Source organism: Hydractinia symbiolongicarpus, chromosome 3, assembly GCF_029227915.1.
Source record: "Hydractinia symbiolongicarpus strain clone_291-10 chromosome 3, HSymV2.1, whole genome shotgun sequence".
NCBI lineage: Eukaryota > Metazoa > Cnidaria > Hydrozoa > Anthoathecata > Hydractiniidae > Hydractinia > Hydractinia symbiolongicarpus.
In genome coordinates, this window is record NC_079877.1 from 12,429,470 (window position 1) to 12,452,456 (window position 22,987).

General features: G+C 32.1%; 1 protein-coding gene across 5 annotated transcripts in view; it reads right to left on the reverse strand.

Annotated features, from left to right (window-relative positions):
• LOC130635761 (uncharacterized) overlaps window positions 1-22,987 on the reverse strand; it is a 37,628-nt gene that overhangs the window by 915 nt on the left and 13,726 nt on the right. For 4 of the 5 annotated variants that reach the window (XM_057445225.1, XM_057445226.1, XM_057445223.1 and 1 more), the window contains 32 exons: window positions 22,564-22,642; window positions 21,437-21,527; window positions 20,749-21,024; window positions 20,227-20,511; window positions 19,352-19,762; window positions 18,841-19,119; window positions 18,297-18,572; window positions 17,839-18,031; window positions 16,128-16,369; window positions 15,760-16,008; window positions 14,812-15,114; window positions 14,311-14,730; window positions 13,541-13,972; window positions 13,191-13,454; window positions 12,696-12,818; window positions 12,267-12,536; window positions 11,553-11,840; window positions 10,761-11,033; window positions 10,491-10,671; window positions 10,128-10,384; window positions 9,606-9,860; window positions 8,923-9,222; window positions 8,512-8,634; window positions 7,763-8,029; window positions 6,978-7,397; window positions 6,180-6,464; window positions 5,397-5,717; window positions 4,207-4,323; window positions 3,316-3,642; window positions 2,572-2,892; window positions 1,047-1,346; window positions 285-490 (listed from right to left, as the gene is read on the reverse strand). In XM_057445225.1, coding sequence (XP_057301208.1) covers window positions 288-490; window positions 1,047-1,346; window positions 2,572-2,892; window positions 3,316-3,642; window positions 4,207-4,323; window positions 5,397-5,717; window positions 6,180-6,464; window positions 6,978-7,397; window positions 7,763-8,029; window positions 8,512-8,634; window positions 8,923-9,222; window positions 9,606-9,860; window positions 10,128-10,384; window positions 10,491-10,671; window positions 10,761-11,033; window positions 11,553-11,840; window positions 12,267-12,536; window positions 12,696-12,818; window positions 13,191-13,454; window positions 13,541-13,972; window positions 14,311-14,730; window positions 14,812-15,114; window positions 15,760-16,008; window positions 16,128-16,369; window positions 17,839-18,031; window positions 18,297-18,572; window positions 18,841-19,119; window positions 19,352-19,762; window positions 20,227-20,511; window positions 20,749-21,024; window positions 21,437-21,515 — 8,340 coding nt within the window. In that variant the 5' untranslated portion in view covers window positions 21,516-21,527; window positions 22,564-22,642 and the 3' untranslated portion in view covers window positions 285-287. Of the gene's footprint in view, window positions 1-284; window positions 491-1,046; window positions 1,347-2,571; window positions 2,893-3,315; window positions 3,643-4,206; window positions 4,324-5,396; window positions 5,718-6,179; window positions 6,465-6,977; window positions 7,398-7,762; window positions 8,030-8,511; window positions 8,635-8,922; window positions 9,223-9,605; window positions 9,861-10,127; window positions 10,385-10,490; window positions 10,672-10,760; window positions 11,034-11,552; window positions 11,841-12,266; window positions 12,537-12,695; window positions 12,819-13,190; window positions 13,455-13,540; window positions 13,973-14,310; window positions 14,731-14,811; window positions 15,115-15,759; window positions 16,009-16,127; window positions 16,370-17,838; window positions 18,032-18,296; window positions 18,573-18,840; window positions 19,120-19,351; window positions 19,763-20,226; window positions 20,512-20,748; window positions 21,025-21,436; window positions 21,528-22,563; window positions 22,643-22,987 lie in introns of those variants that run through there. The other variant, XM_057445227.1, reaches the window with a different exon arrangement.

Genomic DNA, 22,987 nt, shown 5'->3' on the forward strand with positions numbered 1-22,987 from the left:
CTCTAAACTATAAAGACGACAAAGAAATGGCGGGAAAGTTTGACGAAACCTATAGCACTGCACATAATAACCAATTCACTGGATATGATCTGAGTCAGATTCATTTATGCATTCATTATTTTATTCATTCATTCCTTTTTTTATTAATTCACTCATTCATCTATTCACTGATTCATTCATTCGTTCATTTTTTTACTCACTCACTCGTTTTATTCATTCATTCACTTATTTATTCATTCACTCACTCATTCATTCATCTAAATAGCAAACAAACATTCACTAACTTTTCAGACGCCATCATCATTAACATATTCTTTATTTTCGTAAGTCCCTGATGTGTACGTATGCATGGGCCGATCAGTTTTGTATTGCTTCGAATACTTATGTTCGCAATTCTTCCAACAAGAGACCAAAGTTATACAGATAATTATGAACAGAATTATGCCAACGACGAGCAGTGCAATCTCCCATGCTTTCAACGACTTGTCTTCTAGAAGAAAACAATCAGGTCGTGAATTAAGATTTTTTGGGGAAAATAGAAAGATAACAGAATTTTAAAGGCAAAATTAAATTTGGAAGAAAAAAAAGAGAATAAAATTGAAGCTACTTTTCAAAAGAGCATGCATAGAAAGAGGAAGCAAATAATCAATCCATGAAAACTAAAATGCAGGTAATCGTTTCCGGCTTGCATCTCTTATGTAACGTCTCTCTCATTATACTCTTACTGGTGTAAATATAACATTATAAATATCGCGGTGAGATTATTTATCAAAATGACTATTCCTCAAATTTTTGTTACATGCAACTAGATATATTAAACGTTCAAACACATAAATGCTTCACTAGGCGTGATACGCTCGATTTGATTGAAATATACAAAAATGCGTGCTTGGTGTGTGTGGTGACAATTGTGTGCAGTGCTATCACAAAAAAAAAGCCATATTACGACACATACATTTCTCAGCAAAGTCAGGCATGCGACTCCTTCAAACTCGTAAAGACTCTCACCGCACTATTGAAAAAATAATAAAATACACTAGACTTACTTTGAGTGGTAATCTCAACTGAAGCAGGTGGACCCTGGCCGTCTCCTCTTCCATTGAGCGCGGACACCTCAAAGCGGTACTTGGTATCATCATCGAGGTTCCCTATTGTATGCTCTGTCTTTTTGACTGTTACAAAATCCGTACACGTCAATTCAGCCTTACAATAAAGAATCTTGTAGGTGACCATGTCAGCGTTAAGACCTGGTAGTATCTGGGGTGGTTTCCAGGCTAACACAACCATTTCTTCTGGGTCGTTCGAATGTTGTTTAGCGTTGAGATCAACTGGAGCTGATGGAAGCGCTGTTTTGAAAAATAAAACACATTACATAAAACTGAACAAGAAGAAATATTCTTTGGATTACATTATTAATTTTTAACCCACAAAAACTACCAATTCTCTCAAGGAAAACACACCGAGTATTTTGTATGTAAAGCTGGTGTTGTTAGTTCTCCTATTTTAACTGGAAAAAAATAAGACCAGTGAAAATTTCTTAGTAACGGTAGAAATTTTAAATATGTTTCTAGAAGTTACTTCGTTAAAAGTTGTTTGGCTGATTTTTGTTACAAAATTACCGGATAATGTCAGAAAAAATATATATTTTTAATCTCTAGCCATGTCTAATTAGAGAAATTTAAAAATTATTCAAAAACTAACTTATAAAGTTTTACGAAGAATACAATGGGTAATGGTGAAATTTTTTTTTGAAAGACAGAAGAAAATGAATTTACTAGGAAAGACTGATCTTATTTCTATCAGAAAATATACAGTTTAACACATTGTGTTGTTAGCAGTTGTTCGATAGAAATCTATAAAACTAACAACTGGATGCCATGCAACAGCATGAACTGGTTTTATTAATTCTGAGTGGATTTTCTTTGGTTTACATATAAAAATAAATTTGAAAAATTAGCAAGTCCAGAAAGAATTACGTAATAAAGGGTATTAACAAGGCAGAAATCGCTAAATGTAATGAAAACGGTTATATGACACGTGAAGAATTATTGTTATAATGAACAGCGGAAAACATTAAACAGTTAGAATTTGACGCCAGAAATTATCACTCTGATTTGGTTACTCAAGAAATGCAACACAACGAGGGATTGCCACATAGTGAGCACGCCTTCTTCAAAATTGTAATAGATTTTAGAAGAGCCTAGGTTCTTTTTAAATGTAAAAAAACATTCCCTATTTTAGTAGAGTTTAAAAATTTAGGATAAAATTAAGAGTTATCAAGCTTTTCGTTCTGTGAATGCCAAAGATGTATATGAAAATATAATTCGCTACTATATACAACTTTAGCTTGTTTTGCTTGTTTACAAAAAATGTATTAACTGCCAAGTCAAAGATACTTACTTATACACGAATTAATGATAGAAATACGGGTTTTATCTTATATCAAACGTATATGAAAAGTTAACTATTTAAAATACATAAAAAGACACACACTTTGGGGATTTTGGGAAAAACAAAAATTGTTCACCAAAATGTAGGTAATTTAGATGATGGTGAAAAAGAATTACTTACAGTCAGTAGTGTTTGTTGTGAACGCAGCCGACGATGAAAAACTTCCGTTGAGTCCACGCAAATTGACAGGATAGACAAAATATTGGTACTCTACGTTGGCTGTTAAGTTGGTGATGATGAAGCTGGTACCATTTACCGGGACAGCTTTACTGCAATTTGTCACCGCGTTATCGACGGACGCACACCAATAGACGCTATATGTTATTTCGGAGGCACGCGCATTGCCAAGATCAGATGGGGTCTTCCAGGTTAACTTTCGTTGTGTCTTTTCCCAGCCAAACACTGGAGCTTCTCTCAACGAGGTCACTTGACTTGGAAGACCTGTTCACAAATTGGTAGTTTGATCGAGATGGCAGTGGAGGAAACAAAATGTACATGGAAAAATGTTCAAACAAACCAATCAAGGGGAGTAAAAGATTCTATTTTACGATTCCTTACATGTTTATGACTTATTAAACAACTTCTTGAGCTCTAAAACACATCCTATCTGTACCAAATTCTGCAAAAATCACGCATGAAAATTTTTGCGCCGAAATTATATTTTTATTTAAAACTATGCATATTACTATTCTTTTCTTGTTTCTTAGACAACTTACATTTGCGCGAAAAATAAATAAATACGTTTATGTTGCTATTGCGCGAAAATTAATACGCGAAAAATAGATTTTTTTGCGGCAATTATTGCGAATAAGGTCATGATTCGTCAAACATCATCACACATGAACATGATAAACAAACACACACCTATTATAGGCGTTGTTATTGTCACGCTCGCCACTGGTCCCAAACCAATCAAATTCTGTGCGGCAACAGATACTGTACAGTTGACAGGCGTTGAAATTGTCGCGGGGAGGTCGTCAAAGAACACGTTCGTTTTGTTGATGCCCTCTACCCTTTTCGTTTGAGTGTTGTTACAAACGATTTCAGCTGCGTATGTGAAAACTGATGGCAGTACCACAGAGTTAACCTCATCTGATTGAGGTAGACCCGGATTTGCCCAAGAAATAAATAAAGCATTCCAAAACGATCGACTCTGCGAAAGGGCGATGTTTGAAACAGCCATTGGGACAACTAAATTGTTAGAATAAGTTTAGAAGTTACACAGGAATTAAAAGTATTCTTTCATATAAGAGTAGTGTCTACTGCTACAATATATTGTATGCAATATTGTACAATTCATTGTAGGGACTGTGGCATCAAATATTGTACAATTAATTGTAGGAGCTGTGGCATCAAATATTGTGCAATTATATACTAGTAAAATAGCGTTCACACATTTGTTTCGATTAGCCTATATGCGCAAGAAAACAAAAGACACATTCAATTCTTTTCGAAATTGATTTAATATGAATTTTAAATCAAGCTTATTTGATTTTAAAAAAAACTCGTGACCATTAAAGTCAGATCGTGGGTACATTTGTAAAATACCTTTCACAAGTACATACAAAACACATACATACAAAATCGTGTACGATATGTTATAGCAGTGAAAACTACCCTGTTCTAGGCCACTTAATAAACAAATATTCTCAATCGACATTTATACTATATAACTAATTTTACAGAGCAATGTGATTCTAGCTAAGTATCACTTGAAATCAGTTTTAAACTTTCAGAATTAACCAATCATCTTACCGCAATTGGCCACTTTACTTTCATCGCTATTATCACTACAATCTATGATGTTATCACAAACTCTACTTTGATCCACGCAAATGACAGGACAACGATGCTGTCCAGAATGACATGTGTCTAAAAAATAAATATTTTTCAATAAACTTTGTCGAGTATAAATTCCGTCAAGAAATTTTTAAGCTTGGTTTCCATCTCGCGTTAATTAGCGCTAAGCAGGTGCGTTAATTAAAGTTAAGTTTTGAACACCTAATGAAAAAATGGATGACTAATTAGCGCATTCGTTTTAACTCCGATTAACGCGCGGGTTCAATATAAAAATTTTGATATTTTAACGCAAATTAGCGCGGACAAGAACTGCGCATATTATGTCTCAACGGCGAACAAAAAACGTCCATATTTAAAAGATTATATCTTAATTCTTCTAGAAAATGGTCATATTCTCCATAATACCCATGTTTGATAAGAAAATCACGGTCCTAAAATCTCGACCGTTTTGTTTTTTGTTTTTTCCTTCCTCTTCAAAGTAGTTTTACTACCCATAACATTTTTCATAGCTCCATATAGTTGACTTTATTACTGTACCCCAAATTACAAAAACGTTCTTGCTTGTATAATAATACCATTGAAAATCTTTGAAAACTTACCCTCATATAAAAATTGACTGATTTGATACCAAAGAACATTCTTAAGTTGTTTAGGAATTTGTATAGTTTTTTTTTTGAAAAATCTTAATTAGTTCTAAAGATTTTGAAGTTTGCACTGAATGAGGTGTTGCATTTAACGATTTTGCCAAAGTATATAGTATTAAAAATGTTTTTATAGCCGTTTAGTTTGGCAACAATTAATAGTTCGTTCGACGTTATAATTTTGCATAATTAGCACAACTTTTTAAGAAGAACACCTGAAGAAACAAAAAAACTTTTCCAAAAAATTAAAGGGTCCGAGACAACTTTCAATGATCTTTCATAAGAACTCAAATAAGTTAGTGAGTAAGTAACAAAAAGCTGTAACGTTTCAACTTTCTTGAAGATTCCATCCTAAGGGCTGGGTCTTCCTTCCCTGCGACTGTAACTATGTTACATTAGCCGCTAGAGATACGTGTCCTTAAAAAACTGAAAAAGTAGAACTCTGAGTAAATAAGCTACTCTGGTTATCAATAAGATTTAATCTGATTTTAATCTAAGTATTACCTCTTTCTAAAGTGGTGAACATAAAGCTAATTGCGTCACCATAGTAGGTGGGGCCACCGCACACCGATATATTGATCATATACTTTGTGTTAGGCTGTAAGCCTTCCAACACCAATGACGTAACTCCCATTGAAATATTTTTCATTAAGCACTTGGATGCGTCCTGTTTTGATGCATATGGGCAATAAATTGTGTGGTAATTGAGCAAAGATGGTAGTCTTCCGCCAGTGTTGATTGGACGCTCCCAATTGAGCATGACAGAGGAAGATTCTTTATAACGAGTTGCCTTGCTTGTTATATTTCGAACTAGTCCAGGCATGCCTAAAAGAAGTGTGACAACGGATGTCAGAAAGTGGGACCACGGATGTGACTAAATTTAGGCGTAATTTGATATGATCTCATTATTGCGTTGATTCACATTCATTCTTGAGTCTAAAATACTTGTGATATAGATTATAACCCGATTGCATATAAATATCGAAATTTTGTTTGATTAGGTAATGGGAGCGAAAAAGTCCTCACGTTAAATTCTTGCTCGCCAAATGCGTGCATTTAAATTCCTTAGACGCCACGCAAATTGTTTTTTTTCTTTCACAAGTTTGGTAAAAATACGAAAAAATAGACATGCGAAGACTGTGAAAAAAAAAGCTAACTTAACATATTTGAATATTGTTCAATTTAGTTGGGTTTGAGGCTATCCACCATTCATTACAGTAGTATCTCTTAATCGAAAAACAACATATTTTTTAGTGAGTATTAAAGAATATGAAAGAGAAAACCTACTGATGTTAACGGTTTGAAACTTTGCTGTGCTTGTCGTTTCGCCAGTTGGATTAGCTACAGTAATGCTTGCGTTGTAATATGTTTGTTCTTCCAATCCCAATATCTCCACACGGTTATCCTTCATCGTCGGAATGAATGTTTCGTTATAAATGACTGTATTATTTGGCGCACGCAAAACAAACATATATGACGTCACTCTTTCAGACATGTTTAATCGTTTGTATGATATCCACAAAAAGTTTGAACCATCGAGTTGCTGAGTCAGCATTACTTTAGATGGTGGTTCTAACAATGAAGAACAGTGTCATTATCATTAAATTCAGCAGATACAAATTAAAATCAAGCTAGCTAATAATCTTATCAGATGATTCCGTAGCTAGGTTGAAATCAGCCCGCTATCGTAAAATTTCTCAGCCCGTGTTTACACTTCCCATATGACAGGTTCTTGATTTTTATAAGAAGTGGTTAAGAGAGTCAAGATCAGAAGCAGGTTAATTTCAGCCTAATAAACTGAGCCAGCCTCTCACAAAAATCAATGACTTTTCATATCAAAAGAGAGTGGGTAACTGGAATCTCGCTTTCTTTAACAGAGATCCTGACAAGGTGGGCTAAATTCTGTCCATATGACAGCTCCAGCCTGGCAAACCGGGTCGATTTGTTTTGTGAATGCAAGCTAATTTCAGCCCAACTAACCAGGCTCTCCTAGCATAAAATGCTTGTGCTTTTCCATTAGGTGCTTAAATTCTTATTTTCATCAAGACTCATTGCAAAATACTAACTAGCAACAAAAATACATACTGCAGTTTGCCACACTTTTTTCATCAGAACCATCAGAGCAATCGAATTGTCCATTACAAAGAAGCGTTAGGTTCACGCATTGCATCATGGATGCGCAACTCCATTGTGTTGACGGACACAGACTCGTGTTGAACATCCCATTAACAGCATCGCTAAGCAACATATATTCGTTGTGTACGATCACGTTAAACCAATAAGACGTATTTGGCATCAGCCCTTTAATAGTCAATTCAAGGTTTGTTGTGTTTCTCATCTGACATAGTGTGTAGTTTATGTATCTGCACCACTTCACTATGTAAGTCAGTTGGTTTTCGTCGTTGTTGTTGAGCATTGTGGGTAATTTCCAGGAAATTGCTCTTCGCGTGTCTTCGTATTTAAGCGCGGGTGTATTATCCAACATGGAGACTGGGCCCGTTCGTTCTAAATGTGACAATTCAGATACAAGAATTCACTGTTTTTAATAAATGGAGCTATGAACAGGCAGGGAGAATTAGAAAGCATCTTATTGAATCTAGTGATGACATGACAGCTAGCTGTATGTCGAACATTTTTCAATAACGGCTTGGTAATGCATGGCAACTACTTAGTAGTTGCCACAGAAATGCAGTTGTTTAAAAAGGGTTAACTGCTCGCTTCAGCTTTAATCTCATCTTATGATTGAAGTTCATACTTACAAATGCAGTGGTTTAAAAAAGGTGAAAATTTTTTGAACAGAAAGCCCAATTATGGAAGAATTCCTCTGTAGTATCCGAATACAAGATCAAAACATAACGAAATAAGATTACCTCGCGAACCAGCTGTGGTAGCACGTTCATACGTCGCCATACTGACTCCAGTTGGATTGGTGGCTGTTATGGATACATTATAAGTAGTAGCATTCATCAGGTTACTGAAGCGATACATGGTGACATTGGAAACTGTTATCATTGTTTCATTATCTAACTGTAAAGTGTAATTGCGTATTCTATCTGCCGTTGTGCGATCTAACCAGGTAATGACGATGAAGTCAAAACCAGCTACAACATTGGTGATGTTGACCTTAGCAGGGACTTCTAAAAGTGTGGATTAACATTTTATTATGAAATAAGCCTGATCGTACTGAATGCAAAGAAAAAAAAATCATATAATTTACAGTGATTCACGCCTCAGCAGTGTACTCTTTTCTTTGTATAATTCGCAAGGCATTTTCTTTAAAAAAGCACTGGATATATGTATAAGATGGGCTGGCAATACTTTGCTATACTCGTTCAAAGTAAAACTGGACATTTTAAAATAGTAGGAAAACTTTGGTGTTTTAATCCAACTTATTAATTTCTACACATTTAGATTAAATTAGTCGGGGCAGTAAAAAAAGTTAAAAATTTAATCCAGCATAAGGCACGTGTCAGAGTTTTATTGTAGGTTCAGTTTATCTGAAAAAGTTCTAAAAGGTTGTAAATCGGATTTATTTTAAATTTACTGCATGCTTCCTCCTTTAGTAAACAAAGAACGATAAACTTCGAGAAGATTCAGAGGCCATTATTTTTGTACTTACCGCAATTCGCAACAAGTAATTCATCAGCACCATTCATACAATGTAATATGTTATCACATCTAAGTGATTTATTCACGCAGTGTGTGCTTCCAACACAGAAGAATTCAGTTTCTCTACAGTTATCTAAATCACGACCAAGATAAATATAAATACAGTTGTATAATTGATATTACTAAAAACAAATGAGCATGTACATCGCAGTCAAATGGCGGTGTAAATGAACACATGACAAAAAAAATTGCCTGATAAGCCGGCGATGTTGTAAAAGAATTCAATTTCTGTTTAAAAAACAAAAACACAAAAAAACAGCTTGTTTTTAAGTCCAAAATATGCTCTGCAAAATAAACAAATTTACGCTAAAGAATCGAATCAGATAGGTTCTAACAAATCACAAGGAAAGAATATTTAAACCTTTTTCATTCGTCTTGAATGTACCATTAACAGCTCCACTTCTTCTATTATTAATCGTATCATGAAATTGTATGATATAAGTATAGTTAGTGTTCGGTGTCAGCTTCGGAATACTCAACATTGTCAAATGTGTCTTCTTGGAAACCACGTGTTTTTTGCTCTCCGTTTCAGTTATATTGACCTCCGCATATAAAATCTCAGAATCCCCAAGAGCACCCTTCATCCAGGAGACTTTTACCATGGAAGATTCTTTAAATTGGACCAGCTCAGCCGTACTATTAGTGGGTGCATCAGGAAAAACTAAAGTAATATATTAGATTTAATAGTTGTAGTTGACATATTTTTCTGGTCCAAAATGCATGTCCGCTTTCACAAAACTCAATAAATTCAGTCTTAAATACATTTCATTTGTTAATTTGAACATCATGATTCTGAACCTGCAGGACTAGTCGAGACAAAAGTCTTTTTTTCATTCTGAAATATATAACAAACTTATTATTTAGTTTCAAACCGTGTCCTTCGAAACATAATTTTTACACATTTTTATTTAAAGAGAGTTGAAATCTAAATTTTTTTCTAAACTAGCTTACAACGGTAGATAAAGAATAACCAAATAATTATCTCTATAATAAACAAAAAAATCTCCATATGAAATATGAACACCAATATGCAAAAATTATTACCAAAACTTCGCGTGCCAAATTGAGCAATTTCCGACCAGGGTGAAAGCCCATTAAAAATTTCTCGCACTCTCACAGAATAATTAGTTTGCTCCATCAAGCCAAGTAGTGGTGTCGAAGCTCCTATCACATTAAATGACCTCCCATTAACTTCTACTTCAAAAGGTCGATTATTTAACACATTGGTTTTCGGCCACGATATATTCAAGCTATTCCATCCAACACCCTCTAGTGAAATTTGTACTGGCTTCAATGCCACTAAAAAATAAAGATTTTAGGATTATATTGACTAATAACAAAAATGAATACACAATGTGAAGATTATAACACATAATTGGCGTGCCTCTATTCAATAAATTAAACTGCTGTTTCCAAAAGGGACCACAACATTGTTCTATAAAAACCAGACCAATGAAACCTGTGACGCTGAAAACCCCAAAAGATAACAAGGAAATAATTTCTCATGCGACTACGTCGTGTTAAACTTCAGAAAAAAATCAAACAAAAAAAAGAAGAAAAAAATACCATCTTTTCTTCCGCAAGCAAATCCATAAACCATTTTATCACATTGGGTTATTTCACCACAAGCGCAATCCACCATGGTTACATCGCTAAATGTTTTTATATTTGTCTGATGTAGGGTGCCACACCTCGAACCGTTGGAAGGTGAAGTTAGATTAGAGGAAAAAACAGCGTTGAAATTAGTGCTTCCATCCTCCCATGCGAAGGTACTGCCATTTTGAGTTAAACCAATGTAGAGACTTCGATCTTTGAATAATATTCTATAAATATATAAATTTGAAATAAAACCAACTCAAGCCAAAGAGGTACAGTTAATCATTATTTTAAATAAATAACTTAACAATCAAAAAGTAACGTAACACGTACGACATAAATATCTGAAGGGTGACGATGGTTTTAGGAGTGGTTATTGAAGCTAACGTGGTATTTAACATCATACAGTACTGCCTCGCCATCGCATACGATGCTCCTTTTCCAGAATTATCATCCACATGATAACAACTTTGATTAAAATATTTCCAATCAAAGCCAGGGCATAAATTGGGATCTAAAGAAAACAGTGTGATGTCAATTAATTGTAAAATGAACACGTAAGAAGATGTTTTTAGTAGGAACTATGTTCGGATTGGATTTTACCTGTAGTTGTTAACCCTAGATTTTCTTTGATACTCCGACCTGCATCATTCACAGCTACAAGTTCAACAAAATATGTTGTGTTTTGCTTCAAAGAGTGCAAACGATAACTGGTGACATTTTTGTTCAATTCGATTGAAACAGTTTGGTTAAACTCATCGCTATAATAAATGATCTGCTTTTGAATCAGATCGCCAGTAGACAGAATCCATGAAATATCAAAAAAATTCCAACTAATTCTTCCTAATTTTAATCCTGTCACAGGTGGAGGTTTTTCTATGAAGAAAAAATTGCACTATTCATTTTTTGAAAACAAAACGTTAAGAGAAACAACAATAAATTAATATAAAAAATAACAGCATTTGATTTGATGACACTTGAATATACAATCTGGTATCTCTTTTCAATGTCTATTTGCCAAAATACAAAAAGTAAAAATCTAACGTTTCAAAAAAATATTTAAAAGATCCGAAAACATATACATATAATTTTTTTATTAATTTTTATTTTATGAAGCAAGATTGCTTACTTTAATAATTTAACATTTTTACATTGAGTATTCCATTAAGACGGACAGGTTAGAAAAATCACTTCTTTATGTCTATCTGCTTTATGGGAAACACAGGTTTTTCAATATTGTTTTATAACTTTTCCCATATATCTTACTTAAACTTCGGTTAAGAAAAGTTTAATCGATGTATTAACTTTTATAAAACACCATTATGTTAAAACCTAAACACCGACACAAAATCATAAAGTAAAACAGTTTTAGTTGGACAAAATTAACTTGCGTACCTAATCTTTGCGTTGCATATTCTCCAAAATCGCTGTATACACTATATCCATCGCCATCTTCAGCACGATATCGAATCTTGTACGTCGTACTGTGATTTAAATTCCTTATCTCATACTCACTTATACCCACTGCACTTACATTTAAAATAGTTTTAGTTGATCCATTTAAAATTTCGATTTGATAGGATACCAATGTTGAGCTAGCGCCAGCAGTTCCTTCAAGTTTAATAACTATGGATTGCAACGTTGAGCCAACGAATGAAACGACTTTCTTAACAATTGGCCCAACTAAAAAAGTCATTTAATAAGGTTACAATTTAAAACATAAATGTTAAGAAAAAAAATAGGCATTTAATTTTAATCAACATAGCAGCACACGAATCTTTAGAAGGTTGTTATTTAAACTGTTTTATAATATCAATGCTATATGAACATTTTATTAATAGACAGGATGGAAACTTATTCTTCAAAAGAGAATTCCAAAAATTCTCAGAAAAATGTTTCAGGAGTTAATTACATTTTTAACTGAACCTAATGAAAAAATAAAATCAGAAAAATTATTTTTCAGTAGTTTCCCATTTTTGCAAGGTTTCTCCACATAAATATTCAATTTCCAGGCAACTCAAAGACTTTCCATGCGTAATAGCCATTATAAATAGATTTTTTTAATTTGTGCTTCCTCACAGAGAGCCATCAATCAAGCATAGCACTTACGAGTTGTAAAATTCATCTTCGTACTGGAACCATTACCAGCAAGACTAATAGATCTTGCTTGAATAGAATACATCATTCCAGGAAGAAACAGGCTTGAATTACGTCTTGAAATGGTTGTATTTAACTCATTCATATTTAGACTAACTAATTCCATCATTACACCATAGATTATCAGTTTCACTCTTAAAACATCTTCAGTGGGCTTTACAATCATCAAGTCAAATCCATCATAGGCAGGTTGGATTGTAAATTGCAATGGAGCGGGTAGCGCTAATTAAAAAAAAATGTTTTAGCTTGAAAGTAATCTTATGGAAGAGTCAGGGAGTGACAAGGAAACAAATTTCTTAATACAAGTATATATACACAATATTTTCTGCTTTATGATAGTGGATAACAGAAGTTGAAACAACAAAGTCATTTATCACTTACAACAATTTGCAACACTATGGAGTTCATCTTCATTCTTTGCACAGTCAGCAACTTTATTGCATGTCTTGTTAAGTGCAAGACAACTGAAGTCCATACACTGAAACTCTGTATCATTACAGAATTCTAAGAAGGAATAAATACATAAAATTTGAATGTTTTCTTACATCGAATTTATTTATTTTTTTAAAAAAAAAGCTATTTTGACTTTAAGCTGGAAGTTTTTTGAACAATTTAACTAAATTTTATGTTATATGGAACGTTTATCAGTAAAAAAAAGTCACAACTGGAGAAACACCTAACAATGATGGTTTTGAAATGTACAAAACAATAGAATCAAACAACTTCAAGTCTCTACTGTGAAATGCAACAACGCAGAAGATTAAGACATTTTCCCACCGTCATTTAATAAAGACTTCTTTACAAATGAAAAACATTTTAAAAAATTACCAGTATTTTTAATGAGTCCATGTTGCTCTAATAACAATAAGCACTTACTTGTTGTTTTATATTTTGTTGTCGTATTGCTTTGACCTGATGGATTCATTGCATACAATGTCACATGATATGTTGTATTTCGTTTCAAACCTCTTATTGTATGACTGGTGTAGTTATATGGCACACTGACATTACTTGTCATGTTTCCATCAGTATACATCAAACCATATCCTGTGATACGTTCGTTTTGGGCTGGCGCATCCCACGATACATAGATTGATTCCGAAAATGGCATCAACATAAAATTAATTGGCATTGGTTTTTCTAAAGAATAATTTACTTTCGCTAGGATATTTCTCAGACTCAATCACAAGGACATAATGAATTCACAACAATTATGGATAACTTACTACAATTCGCCATCTCCATTTCATCGGAACCATCTTGGCAATCGAGATTCTTATTGCAAAGTTGATTTTTTGCCACACAGCTCACACTACCACTTGTACATTGCCATTGCAGGGAATTGCACAGAAGTGTTGAAAATGAAGAATTTGCAGCAACACTACTTTCATTCCTTGGTGTAACAACTTTTACAGAATACCAATACATTCTTCCAGGTGTTAATCCAGTAACATTAACTTCTGTCTTGCCAACCACTGAAACATTTTGACAGCGCATCATCTGTGTCATGTTGATTTCACAATATCTCACGAAAAATGTCAAAGTTAAGATGCTGTTTTTGTTTAGGATAATAGGTGCATTCCACATGATGTGTTGCGCAGTTGATTCCATGTTTAATATTGGTGATGTTGTCAAATTCTGCACAGCACTTGTGTGATCTAAATCATGTACCAACAGATAATTTAGCAACAGGAAGAAGAATAACCTCAACTATAAGTTTACAGAATAATTTGGGCAGATTTGATATGCATCTTAAGGCATCCTTATTTTCAGGAGTTTTTTTGTTGCTGTTTTTCTCTGTCTTTAAATACTGCATAAAAATTTGAAAATTTGCAATATTTATCCAAACAATTTGCTTGTTTTTGGGTTGTTTACATGCAGGGAAACTTAAAATAAAAAAAGTAGTGAAAACATTAAATGTTGGAAAGTTATATTTTGAAACAGTAATTTTGCATGGTAATTTTTTACAAGTTTAAGGCAAATGTGAAAAACTTACTGCATTTCGCGTACATATACATTTCATCGAAACTATCAAGACAATCTGAGACACGATCGCAAAGTTTTTCCCTAGAAATACATGTCTTTCCAGTGTTGCATTTAAATTCATTCGAGTTACACAGCAATGTTGTGAAGCTTCCGGTTGCTTTTTCGCTAACAGATCCCTCCATTGTCATGGCTTCGACATAATAAACATACTTTGTTGAGCTCGTCAGGTTAGTAAGAGTAATCATTGTTTTGTTGGTTATTACATCTTCACAATACATGTTTGTTGTAACATTTTTGTAAATACAATAGGTAACCTTGTACTGAAACATGGTACTTGATTTGTTAGGAGGAGACCAAGATAACTTCTGATGTTCCGACTCATAACTTAGAACAACAAAATGGGTAAGGTTCATAACAGGACCAATTTTTTCTAAAATGCATGGAAAATTATTAAAAACTCTGTATTTTGTGTTAGACATTTGTTATCACACACAACACTTTCTATTTATACCTCCTTCTCTAATTTCAAATTGCCCCATTACAACATCACTGTATCGTTTTTCGACATTGTCAAAAAATTGCAAATTGTAGGAATAATTTTTTCGTAACATCATATCTGACAAGACTACAGGATTCTTCATTGTCTTTAAACTTCTGACAGCGTCTCCTGCCACTGTTGTTACATTGACAAGTAAGTACACATTCTCTTTTTGACTGTCACCTAACATTCCGAGTTGCCACGATATTTTAACAGTACTTATATTATTCATGTATGTGACCATAATGCTAATATTCTGTGGCATGCTTGGTGTGACTAAAAAAGACAAATAGGAATATAGGAATATTTTATATTTACTTGCGATATATTTATTTTATTTATTTAGTACAAGTATTTACCCAGGATAACCTATTTAGTTCTTAATGGTACTGCTATTAACAAGTGTCCTGTGAAGGATGGGGGTGGGGGGGGGGGGATTTACTTACATAGCTCAAATGGGTTTTAATGATCATGAAGTTTTATGTCAGTTTCTTACAAATAAAATTATGTCTTAACAAAACTCAATCCACATCAACTAAAATTTATAACGCAAAAGTCTAATTTTATTGTTCTGTTCTTTTGTTTTTGTTATTTTCTTTACTGTTTAACTGTTTAGCGTTCATCCAATAGAAAATTTAATTTTAATTGTTTTTGCTTTGAATGTATAAATATAAAATCAGTACTAAAGTATAATATATATATATATATTATACTTTAGTACTGATTTTATATTTTATACTTTAGTACTGATAATTTGTTACCACAAGCAATACAACTAGTTTATAATATTTAGTAACATTATAAGATAGTTGCATTGCCTTGCCTTTCTTAATAGATATGTATGCATTATGAGCATTATGGATTTTCAAATAATATAAGGCCATCTACGCATCGTTAGTAATAAAAAAAACATACTCATACCAAATGTCCTGGTTTTCAGCATCGCTGTTTCAAACCAAGGTCCAAAGCCCATAAAATTTTCCCGAACTTGAATAGCATACGTTGTATTTTCATCTAAGCCAGTAACATTTGCCATGTTTTCTGCTACATTTTTTATTATCACACCATTTACTGACACTTGAAATGGTCGCACTCCATCAAGACTTGTTATTGGCCATTCAATGGTCAATGCATTCCATCCTCGGGTGACCAATTTAATTTTAAATGGTTCTAATTTGTAAAAGTACACACAAAAAATAGTATACAAAATATAGTCTGAAAGTCCAATGTTGAGTGTTGAATGTGTTCTCGAAAACACATTTCTCATAAAAATTTAAAAACAAAAATACCTTCGTTTCTCTTACATACATAACCATATGCATTGCCATTACAACTATCCTTTGTACCACATGCACAATCGACAGGTAGTAATCGCGGGGGTAATTGCTTGCTTTCAAAAACTACACATGCTTTGTTTGCTTCAAAGGTCAAAGGAAAAACTGGTTGTAATCTATAGGGGCTGCCATTATCCCAAACAAATTCATTTCCTTGATATGTTAAACCAATATATGCTTTTTTCATAGTCCTTTCTCTAAACAATAATGTTAAACAGAAAAATGCATTAAAAGACCTCTTTTTATACCATGTTCCACAAAATAAAACATTATATCCCTAAATATATTTAGGGATATACTATATAAATATACTTTATTTTTGTAAAAAAGATATGAAAACTCTGCATCTTTCTGTTTGCCTGATGCATACATGTGCAGTTTATAGTGGGAGTTTACAAACAAACATGTTTAGAGTAAAAAAGTAGAAAATGTACATTCGTTTAATGGCACTGAGTTCAAAATAGTTTTTTATATCACAGTGTGTAATTGCGTCGCGTAGAATGTTTTCACGGGGAGCGACATTTTTTAAGTTCATCTAGTTGGGCATCATTAATCCTAATTAAGTTACCAGGGGGTGGGTAAAATTGACAAACACTAATTTTTTTGAGAAAGCAGCAATGAACCCTCTCCTTTTTATTATCTTCTGTAAAAACATAACTTTGTTAATGTATAATTCGAAGATAATCGTAGTATGAAACAAAATAGAAGTATAAAACAACTTTTTTCGATACCTATATCTCCTACGAGAATGCAATCTGGTTTATCTCTCGCAGGAAATTAAAAATATAAACAATCGAATTTCAACTTAGTAGAAAGAAAATAGGGTTTTGTGATAAAGACGCGAAAAATACAGCGTTTTTATCTTGGAAATTCTCCATTTACGTTGATTAGTTGCGAAATGGTTCAATTTGGAAGTTCATTTGCCAGGGGTAAGATTTTTCTATTTTTTCTAATTTCTACTTCGCAAAAGATAGTATTTTAATATTCATCGACTGTAAAACGCATATTTTTTTGGGGAGGTCCATTTGCCACAAATGGATATATATATATATATATATATATATATATATATATATATATATATATATATATATATATATATATATATATATATATATATATATATATATATATATATATATATATATATATATATATATATATATATATATATATATATATATATATATATATATATATATATATATATATATATATATATATATATGTTTATATATATATATATATGTTTATGTATAAAATAAAAAGCAATTTAATTATGAAAAACGGTTTGTATATGGTTGTGTCGTATTGAAGTGTCATTTAAAAAAACAACTTGAAAGACTACAATCAAGACATATTGTAATTTTTTTTTTTTTAGGATACTGTGCCACCCTCTTCTCCTCTTTTAACGTTGTTAGGAACCACATTGAAATGGGGGTGAGAGTTTACTGGCCTCGAAAAAAATTTTTAATGCAGTGTCTCATTAGTGATGTCCCTGGTTGCAGTTAGCAAGAAAGACTGTAAAATAATCAAATAAGCATTAAGAACTGTCGAACATGTCAAAAAATTTTCAAATCAGCACAATTTTAAAATAACACTCAAAATTTTAAATAAATAAAGCATTACTACCATAATAACAAGAATTATTGACAAAAATCCATACCTGAGTATATTATTGAAAATAGGAATCTCTAGGACAGTCAATTGTGCAACTGTGGAGTTAGTCAGCTCCATACAATTATGTTCTGCTTGTGTCTTTGTGACTCCATTACCTTGATTGTTACCAACATAAAGACAAATTCCACTGGGAGGTCCAGGTATGTGGTACCAGTCTGATCCAGGACAAACATTTTTGCCTAAAAATATCAAATGATTTTCTGTTTAAAACTTGTTTTTTTGGAGCATCATAAATCATCATGTTAATTTCATTTAGCTTTTGTTTTAATCAAACTTTATAAAACAATAAAATAAAAATGTGTTGCCAACATAAATGCCCAAGAGTGCAAAGCTAAGAAAATAATAGTACTTTAATAAGTGGATTACAACATAAAAATATCTAGTTCCTTTTTTAAGTTTGTGACACATTGTGTATTCATCTAAAATTCTGTTAAAAAAACTAACTTGTTTTCTGAAAGTTTAATGTACGAGGTGGTCCCCTTCCTGCGTCATTTACAGCAAAAACTTCAATTTGATATGCTGTGTCTGGAATTAAAGGAAATATCCGGTATCTTGAAACATTACTCATAACTTCGATTCTGGTTACATTATTGGTACTTGCTGGTTTTACTTCAATGATCTGCTTTCGAATCAACTTTCCATTTGAAGGAGTCCATGTTATCGTAATAAAATTACGACCCGGAAACAAAGTCTTCAGATTTCTTATCTGGTCAGGTTCAGCTGTAAAAAACATAACCAAAGAACTGTTACTTGCACCCTAATACTTTACCCTTTTCTTTCCACAAAGAAATCTGCTTATTTTTTAAGGTAGTGAGATTCCCATATCTAAGGCAATTTATTCAAACACACAAAATACATAAAACCTTACATTCATAAAGAATAACTTAGACTGTCATCAGCCCACAATGTTTTTCATAACATTAATTTGAGCTAAAAACTTTTGTACTAAAAAAAATAATTGCAAAAATTTTAGCACATAATAATTTACCCAATAACGTAGTTGCATTTATATAGCTTGAATTACCACGACCAGCCAGATTTACTGGTGTAATGGAAATAGTGTACATGGTGAAAGATTGAAGAGAGGAAAAATCAACACTTGGTATTTCTGATTCAGAAATATTTTTTTCCCTTTTGGTTGTTCCATCACTGAGAACTAAATCATACTTTGTAACATGCTCTGTTGACGGTAATTTTGTAAATTTCACACGTATACTTGTGGCAGATTGTGTTTCAATTGAAATATTCACAGCACCCATGGGTGGCTCTGCAATTAAAAAAACAAAAATTAAGTAATATATATTAAATCAAAAAATAGATATACAAATATATACATTCTCGTTAGGTTTACCAAGAAAAAGAACAAAAAGAAAACATTGAGATGCATCCAAGTTAATTTTTCGTTTCAGTTATTTCTTGTTTAAAACACATTATAACTATTATTCAGTAAAACAGACTATACAGCAATGACAATTGAACTAAAGAGAATATGTACTTACTGCATCCAAACAGAGACATTTCGTCAGATTGATCTAGACAGTCAACAACTCCATTACAGGATGCATTTCGTGGAAAACACATATCATTACTTTGACATTTCAATTGCATGCTAGTGCACAATAAGGTTTTAAATGTATCAGAAACAGAATGCCCAGCCTTTAGATTTTTATCAAGAGCAGCAACAGTAAAATTATATTCCATATCTGGTTGCAAATCCATCAAAAGCATCTCAGTAACATCTGTAACTTTGTTTTCACAATAACTAGCATTACAATATCGAACTGAATATTGTAATTCACTTTCCAGGTTTTCATTTAGATCCATTGGAACTGACCAATTCAATAAATGTTGGCTAGATTCAAAACCCACAACAGCCATAGACATTAAATTGTGAATTGGCCCCACAATATCTAAATTAAAAACATAAAAAGCTATGTTTTTAAACTTTTTTTTAAAAATAACATTGTTGCACACAAGTTTTGAAGTAGAGTTGGAAACAGATATTTTGCTTAAATTAACTTCTTAAAGGCGACGATTATCCTGCCTCTAAGAAGTTAAACAAAAACAAAAAACATTAAAGTAGTTTGTTTATTTTTATTATATTTTATTTTTTATGATAGCAAATTTACCCTGTGAAATATTTCTGTTCATCCAAAAATTCAATCCAATATTTGTTTTATATAAATGCAACATGCATAGATATAGGCATTTGAAAAAACCATTCAGGCAGCACTAAGAAATATATGCACCTGCCACTGTTTGATTAAGAATTGGAGCATTTTTAACAAACGAGCATGACCAAAAGTCACTGATAAAACTCTTACTCCCAGGACAACAAAAACAATTCTTTGTCCATGTCACCTTAAAATCTTACCTTCTTTAAATGTTATCCTGAAAGTGTTGGAATGACCTAACTGATAGATAGAGTTTTCTGCTGTACAGGAATAATTGCCTTCCATACTCTTTGTCATATTTAGTATTTTAAAGACTGCACCATTGACTTCAGTGAAACGTGGTTCATTTCTCACTTGAATATGTCCTATGTTCCATTGATATGTTATTACAGGTGGTAATGATGTAGCAATGCATTCGAACACTTGACTCTTTCCTGCTTTTATAGTAATTCCTTCAAAGACACTGGTTACATTTGGCGGGATACCTTAAAAAGTAATTTTAAATTAAAATAGAAAACAACAAAAGCGTTTCTTAACGGCTTGTATTAAAAATACAACCATCTGAAAAAAACTCCCTAAAAATGACTTAACTCAAAAAAAAAATCAAAATTGTGTAAAATTACACAGCAGTTTTAAAAAAAACAATTCTTTTAAATATTCGAATTTACAACAAAACCAAACCTATGTCAAAGCATATCGAATAAAATTTATTTCTATCTTACTTTTCTTAACAGTAAGTGAAATACTTCCATTCACAGATTCTTGAGTGCGTTTGCTTGTCCCAACACATGTGTATATTCCAGCTTGTGAAAGTTCCACATTAGAAAAAATTAATCGAGCACGTCTCTGACTGTACTTTGACTCGATGTTATTGTTAAAATTTGAAACGCTTCCATTATAATAATACTTTACAGTTACATCTTCACTAAATGACCAGGACAATTGTTTAAATTCACCTTCAATAAATACTTCAGTTTCTCGATTGTTTACCTGCAAGCCTATAATAACAACATAACAGAGCTAACTGTTAGGCTTTAGTTTTATTTGGTTTGATATAGAGCAGCATAACTACTGGTAATGTTTGGCCCTAGAGATGTGTTCTGGGCTCAGGTTACGTAGCAGGCCTGATTCCTGTCTAAAAATAACCAAACATAACCAAACATTAACACTTTAACGACTAACTCTATTTCCACACGGAAGAAATTATTAATTTCTGTTAGCCAAAAAATTCCTTACAGATGCATGTAAACCTAAAAGCCTAAGACAAACTTTAAGGTATGAGGCAAACTTTAGGGCCTGAAACAAACTTTAAGGCTTAAGACAAACTTTAGTCTTGTAGAAGTATTTCACAGTATTAAGCAACCTTTTTTGTTTATTATCTACTTTTTTAAGACTTCAAAATCTACTAACCTTGTGCAAATATTGTTGAAAGAAGCACAACACCGAGCAGGATATACATGATGTCATAATAACTTTTGTATCGGCTCATTTAGTTTTTTCTCTTAAAAAGAAATAGCACACATACAGTTAGAAAGGGAAAGTATGCACAAATATTGTGGTGAACCTTAATAAAATTATGTTGCAATCTTGCAATTTTAAAGAAAAAGGCTCTGCTTGTAAAAAAGGAAATTATCTACTTGAGAGAAATGTAAGTCATAAATAAAAATAGCCACAGGAAACAATTTTAGTATTAATGAACATAACTGGAATAGTTAAAGTTAATTATTTCAACCCACCTCAGATATCAATTAATTTTTAGCTTTGTCATTGTAGCAATTTTTTTTTACGCATATATATAAATATATATCAACATAAACTTTTTTTTAATATGTATCTACTTTTAATTTAGTTTACTTCCTCATTCCTTTGTTAACGTTAATTTAAAGATTTTGATATTTAATGATTTTATAGCTTATCACTATCTTTCAGATAGAAACTGTAGATAACTACATTCCTAAGTGAAATATTATGCAAATAAACATTTTATCAGTAAAATTTTATAAATAAATTAAACTTCTTTTAACTACAATTTTTTACTTTAAAAATTTTATTTTTTAAAGAGTTTTTACAAGAGCAGTGTATTGCAACAATCTCAGTGCAAAGATATAGATCAAATCTTGTTATGCTTATTAAATTATTCAAATCGTTTTGGGGTCTTTTTTTTTGCCAACATCTACTAATAAACAGCACTTTTTAAAGGATAAAAAATTTACAGCACTTGTGAAGTTACCACAGTATTTATGCTTCCTAGTAACACTACACTTCCTATTGTCTGTTTTTTTCTGTTGTTTTCATTCCACCAGGTGTAGCAAAATTTTTTATCTGCATATACCAAAAAGCATAAAAAATAAATGATTATATCAGTGGTTTTATAGATAAATTTCAGTTCGCTTTTATTTTAAGAGATGGATAAAAGTTGTTATTAAAAATTTAGCAGGTTGAAGTTAGAAAATTAAAATGAAACATTGTAAACAATTTATCAGAGGAAAAATAATACAAATGAAATAAGAATGAAAAAGAAGAAATACCATACTCACCATAGACACTGTAAAAATTTAAAATTTAAAAATATTCTTCTTCACTGTTGATCACTGTTATTGAAACTATAGTAATTTTCTACAAAAGAAATGTTATATAGTTATTGTCAAACATAATTAAATTTGACAATTAAAACATAATTAGTCAAGCTTTCATAGTTTGGAAGCTCCTTATTGTATCTACATGATTGCAACAATTAAAGTCATTAATGCAAGTAATGACATCATAAAAATTATATTGAAATAAAAAACATTATAGTATCTTCTTTTACAGCAAAAATAAAATTCCAATGAAAAATGTTATCAAACATTTAAAACGTCATTATTTAGAAAATCATGTGGCAAGCAGAATTTTCTTTTGTGTATAATTCCAACAACAACATCATCATGCAGTAAAAAATGCAGACATAATTTCCAACAATTA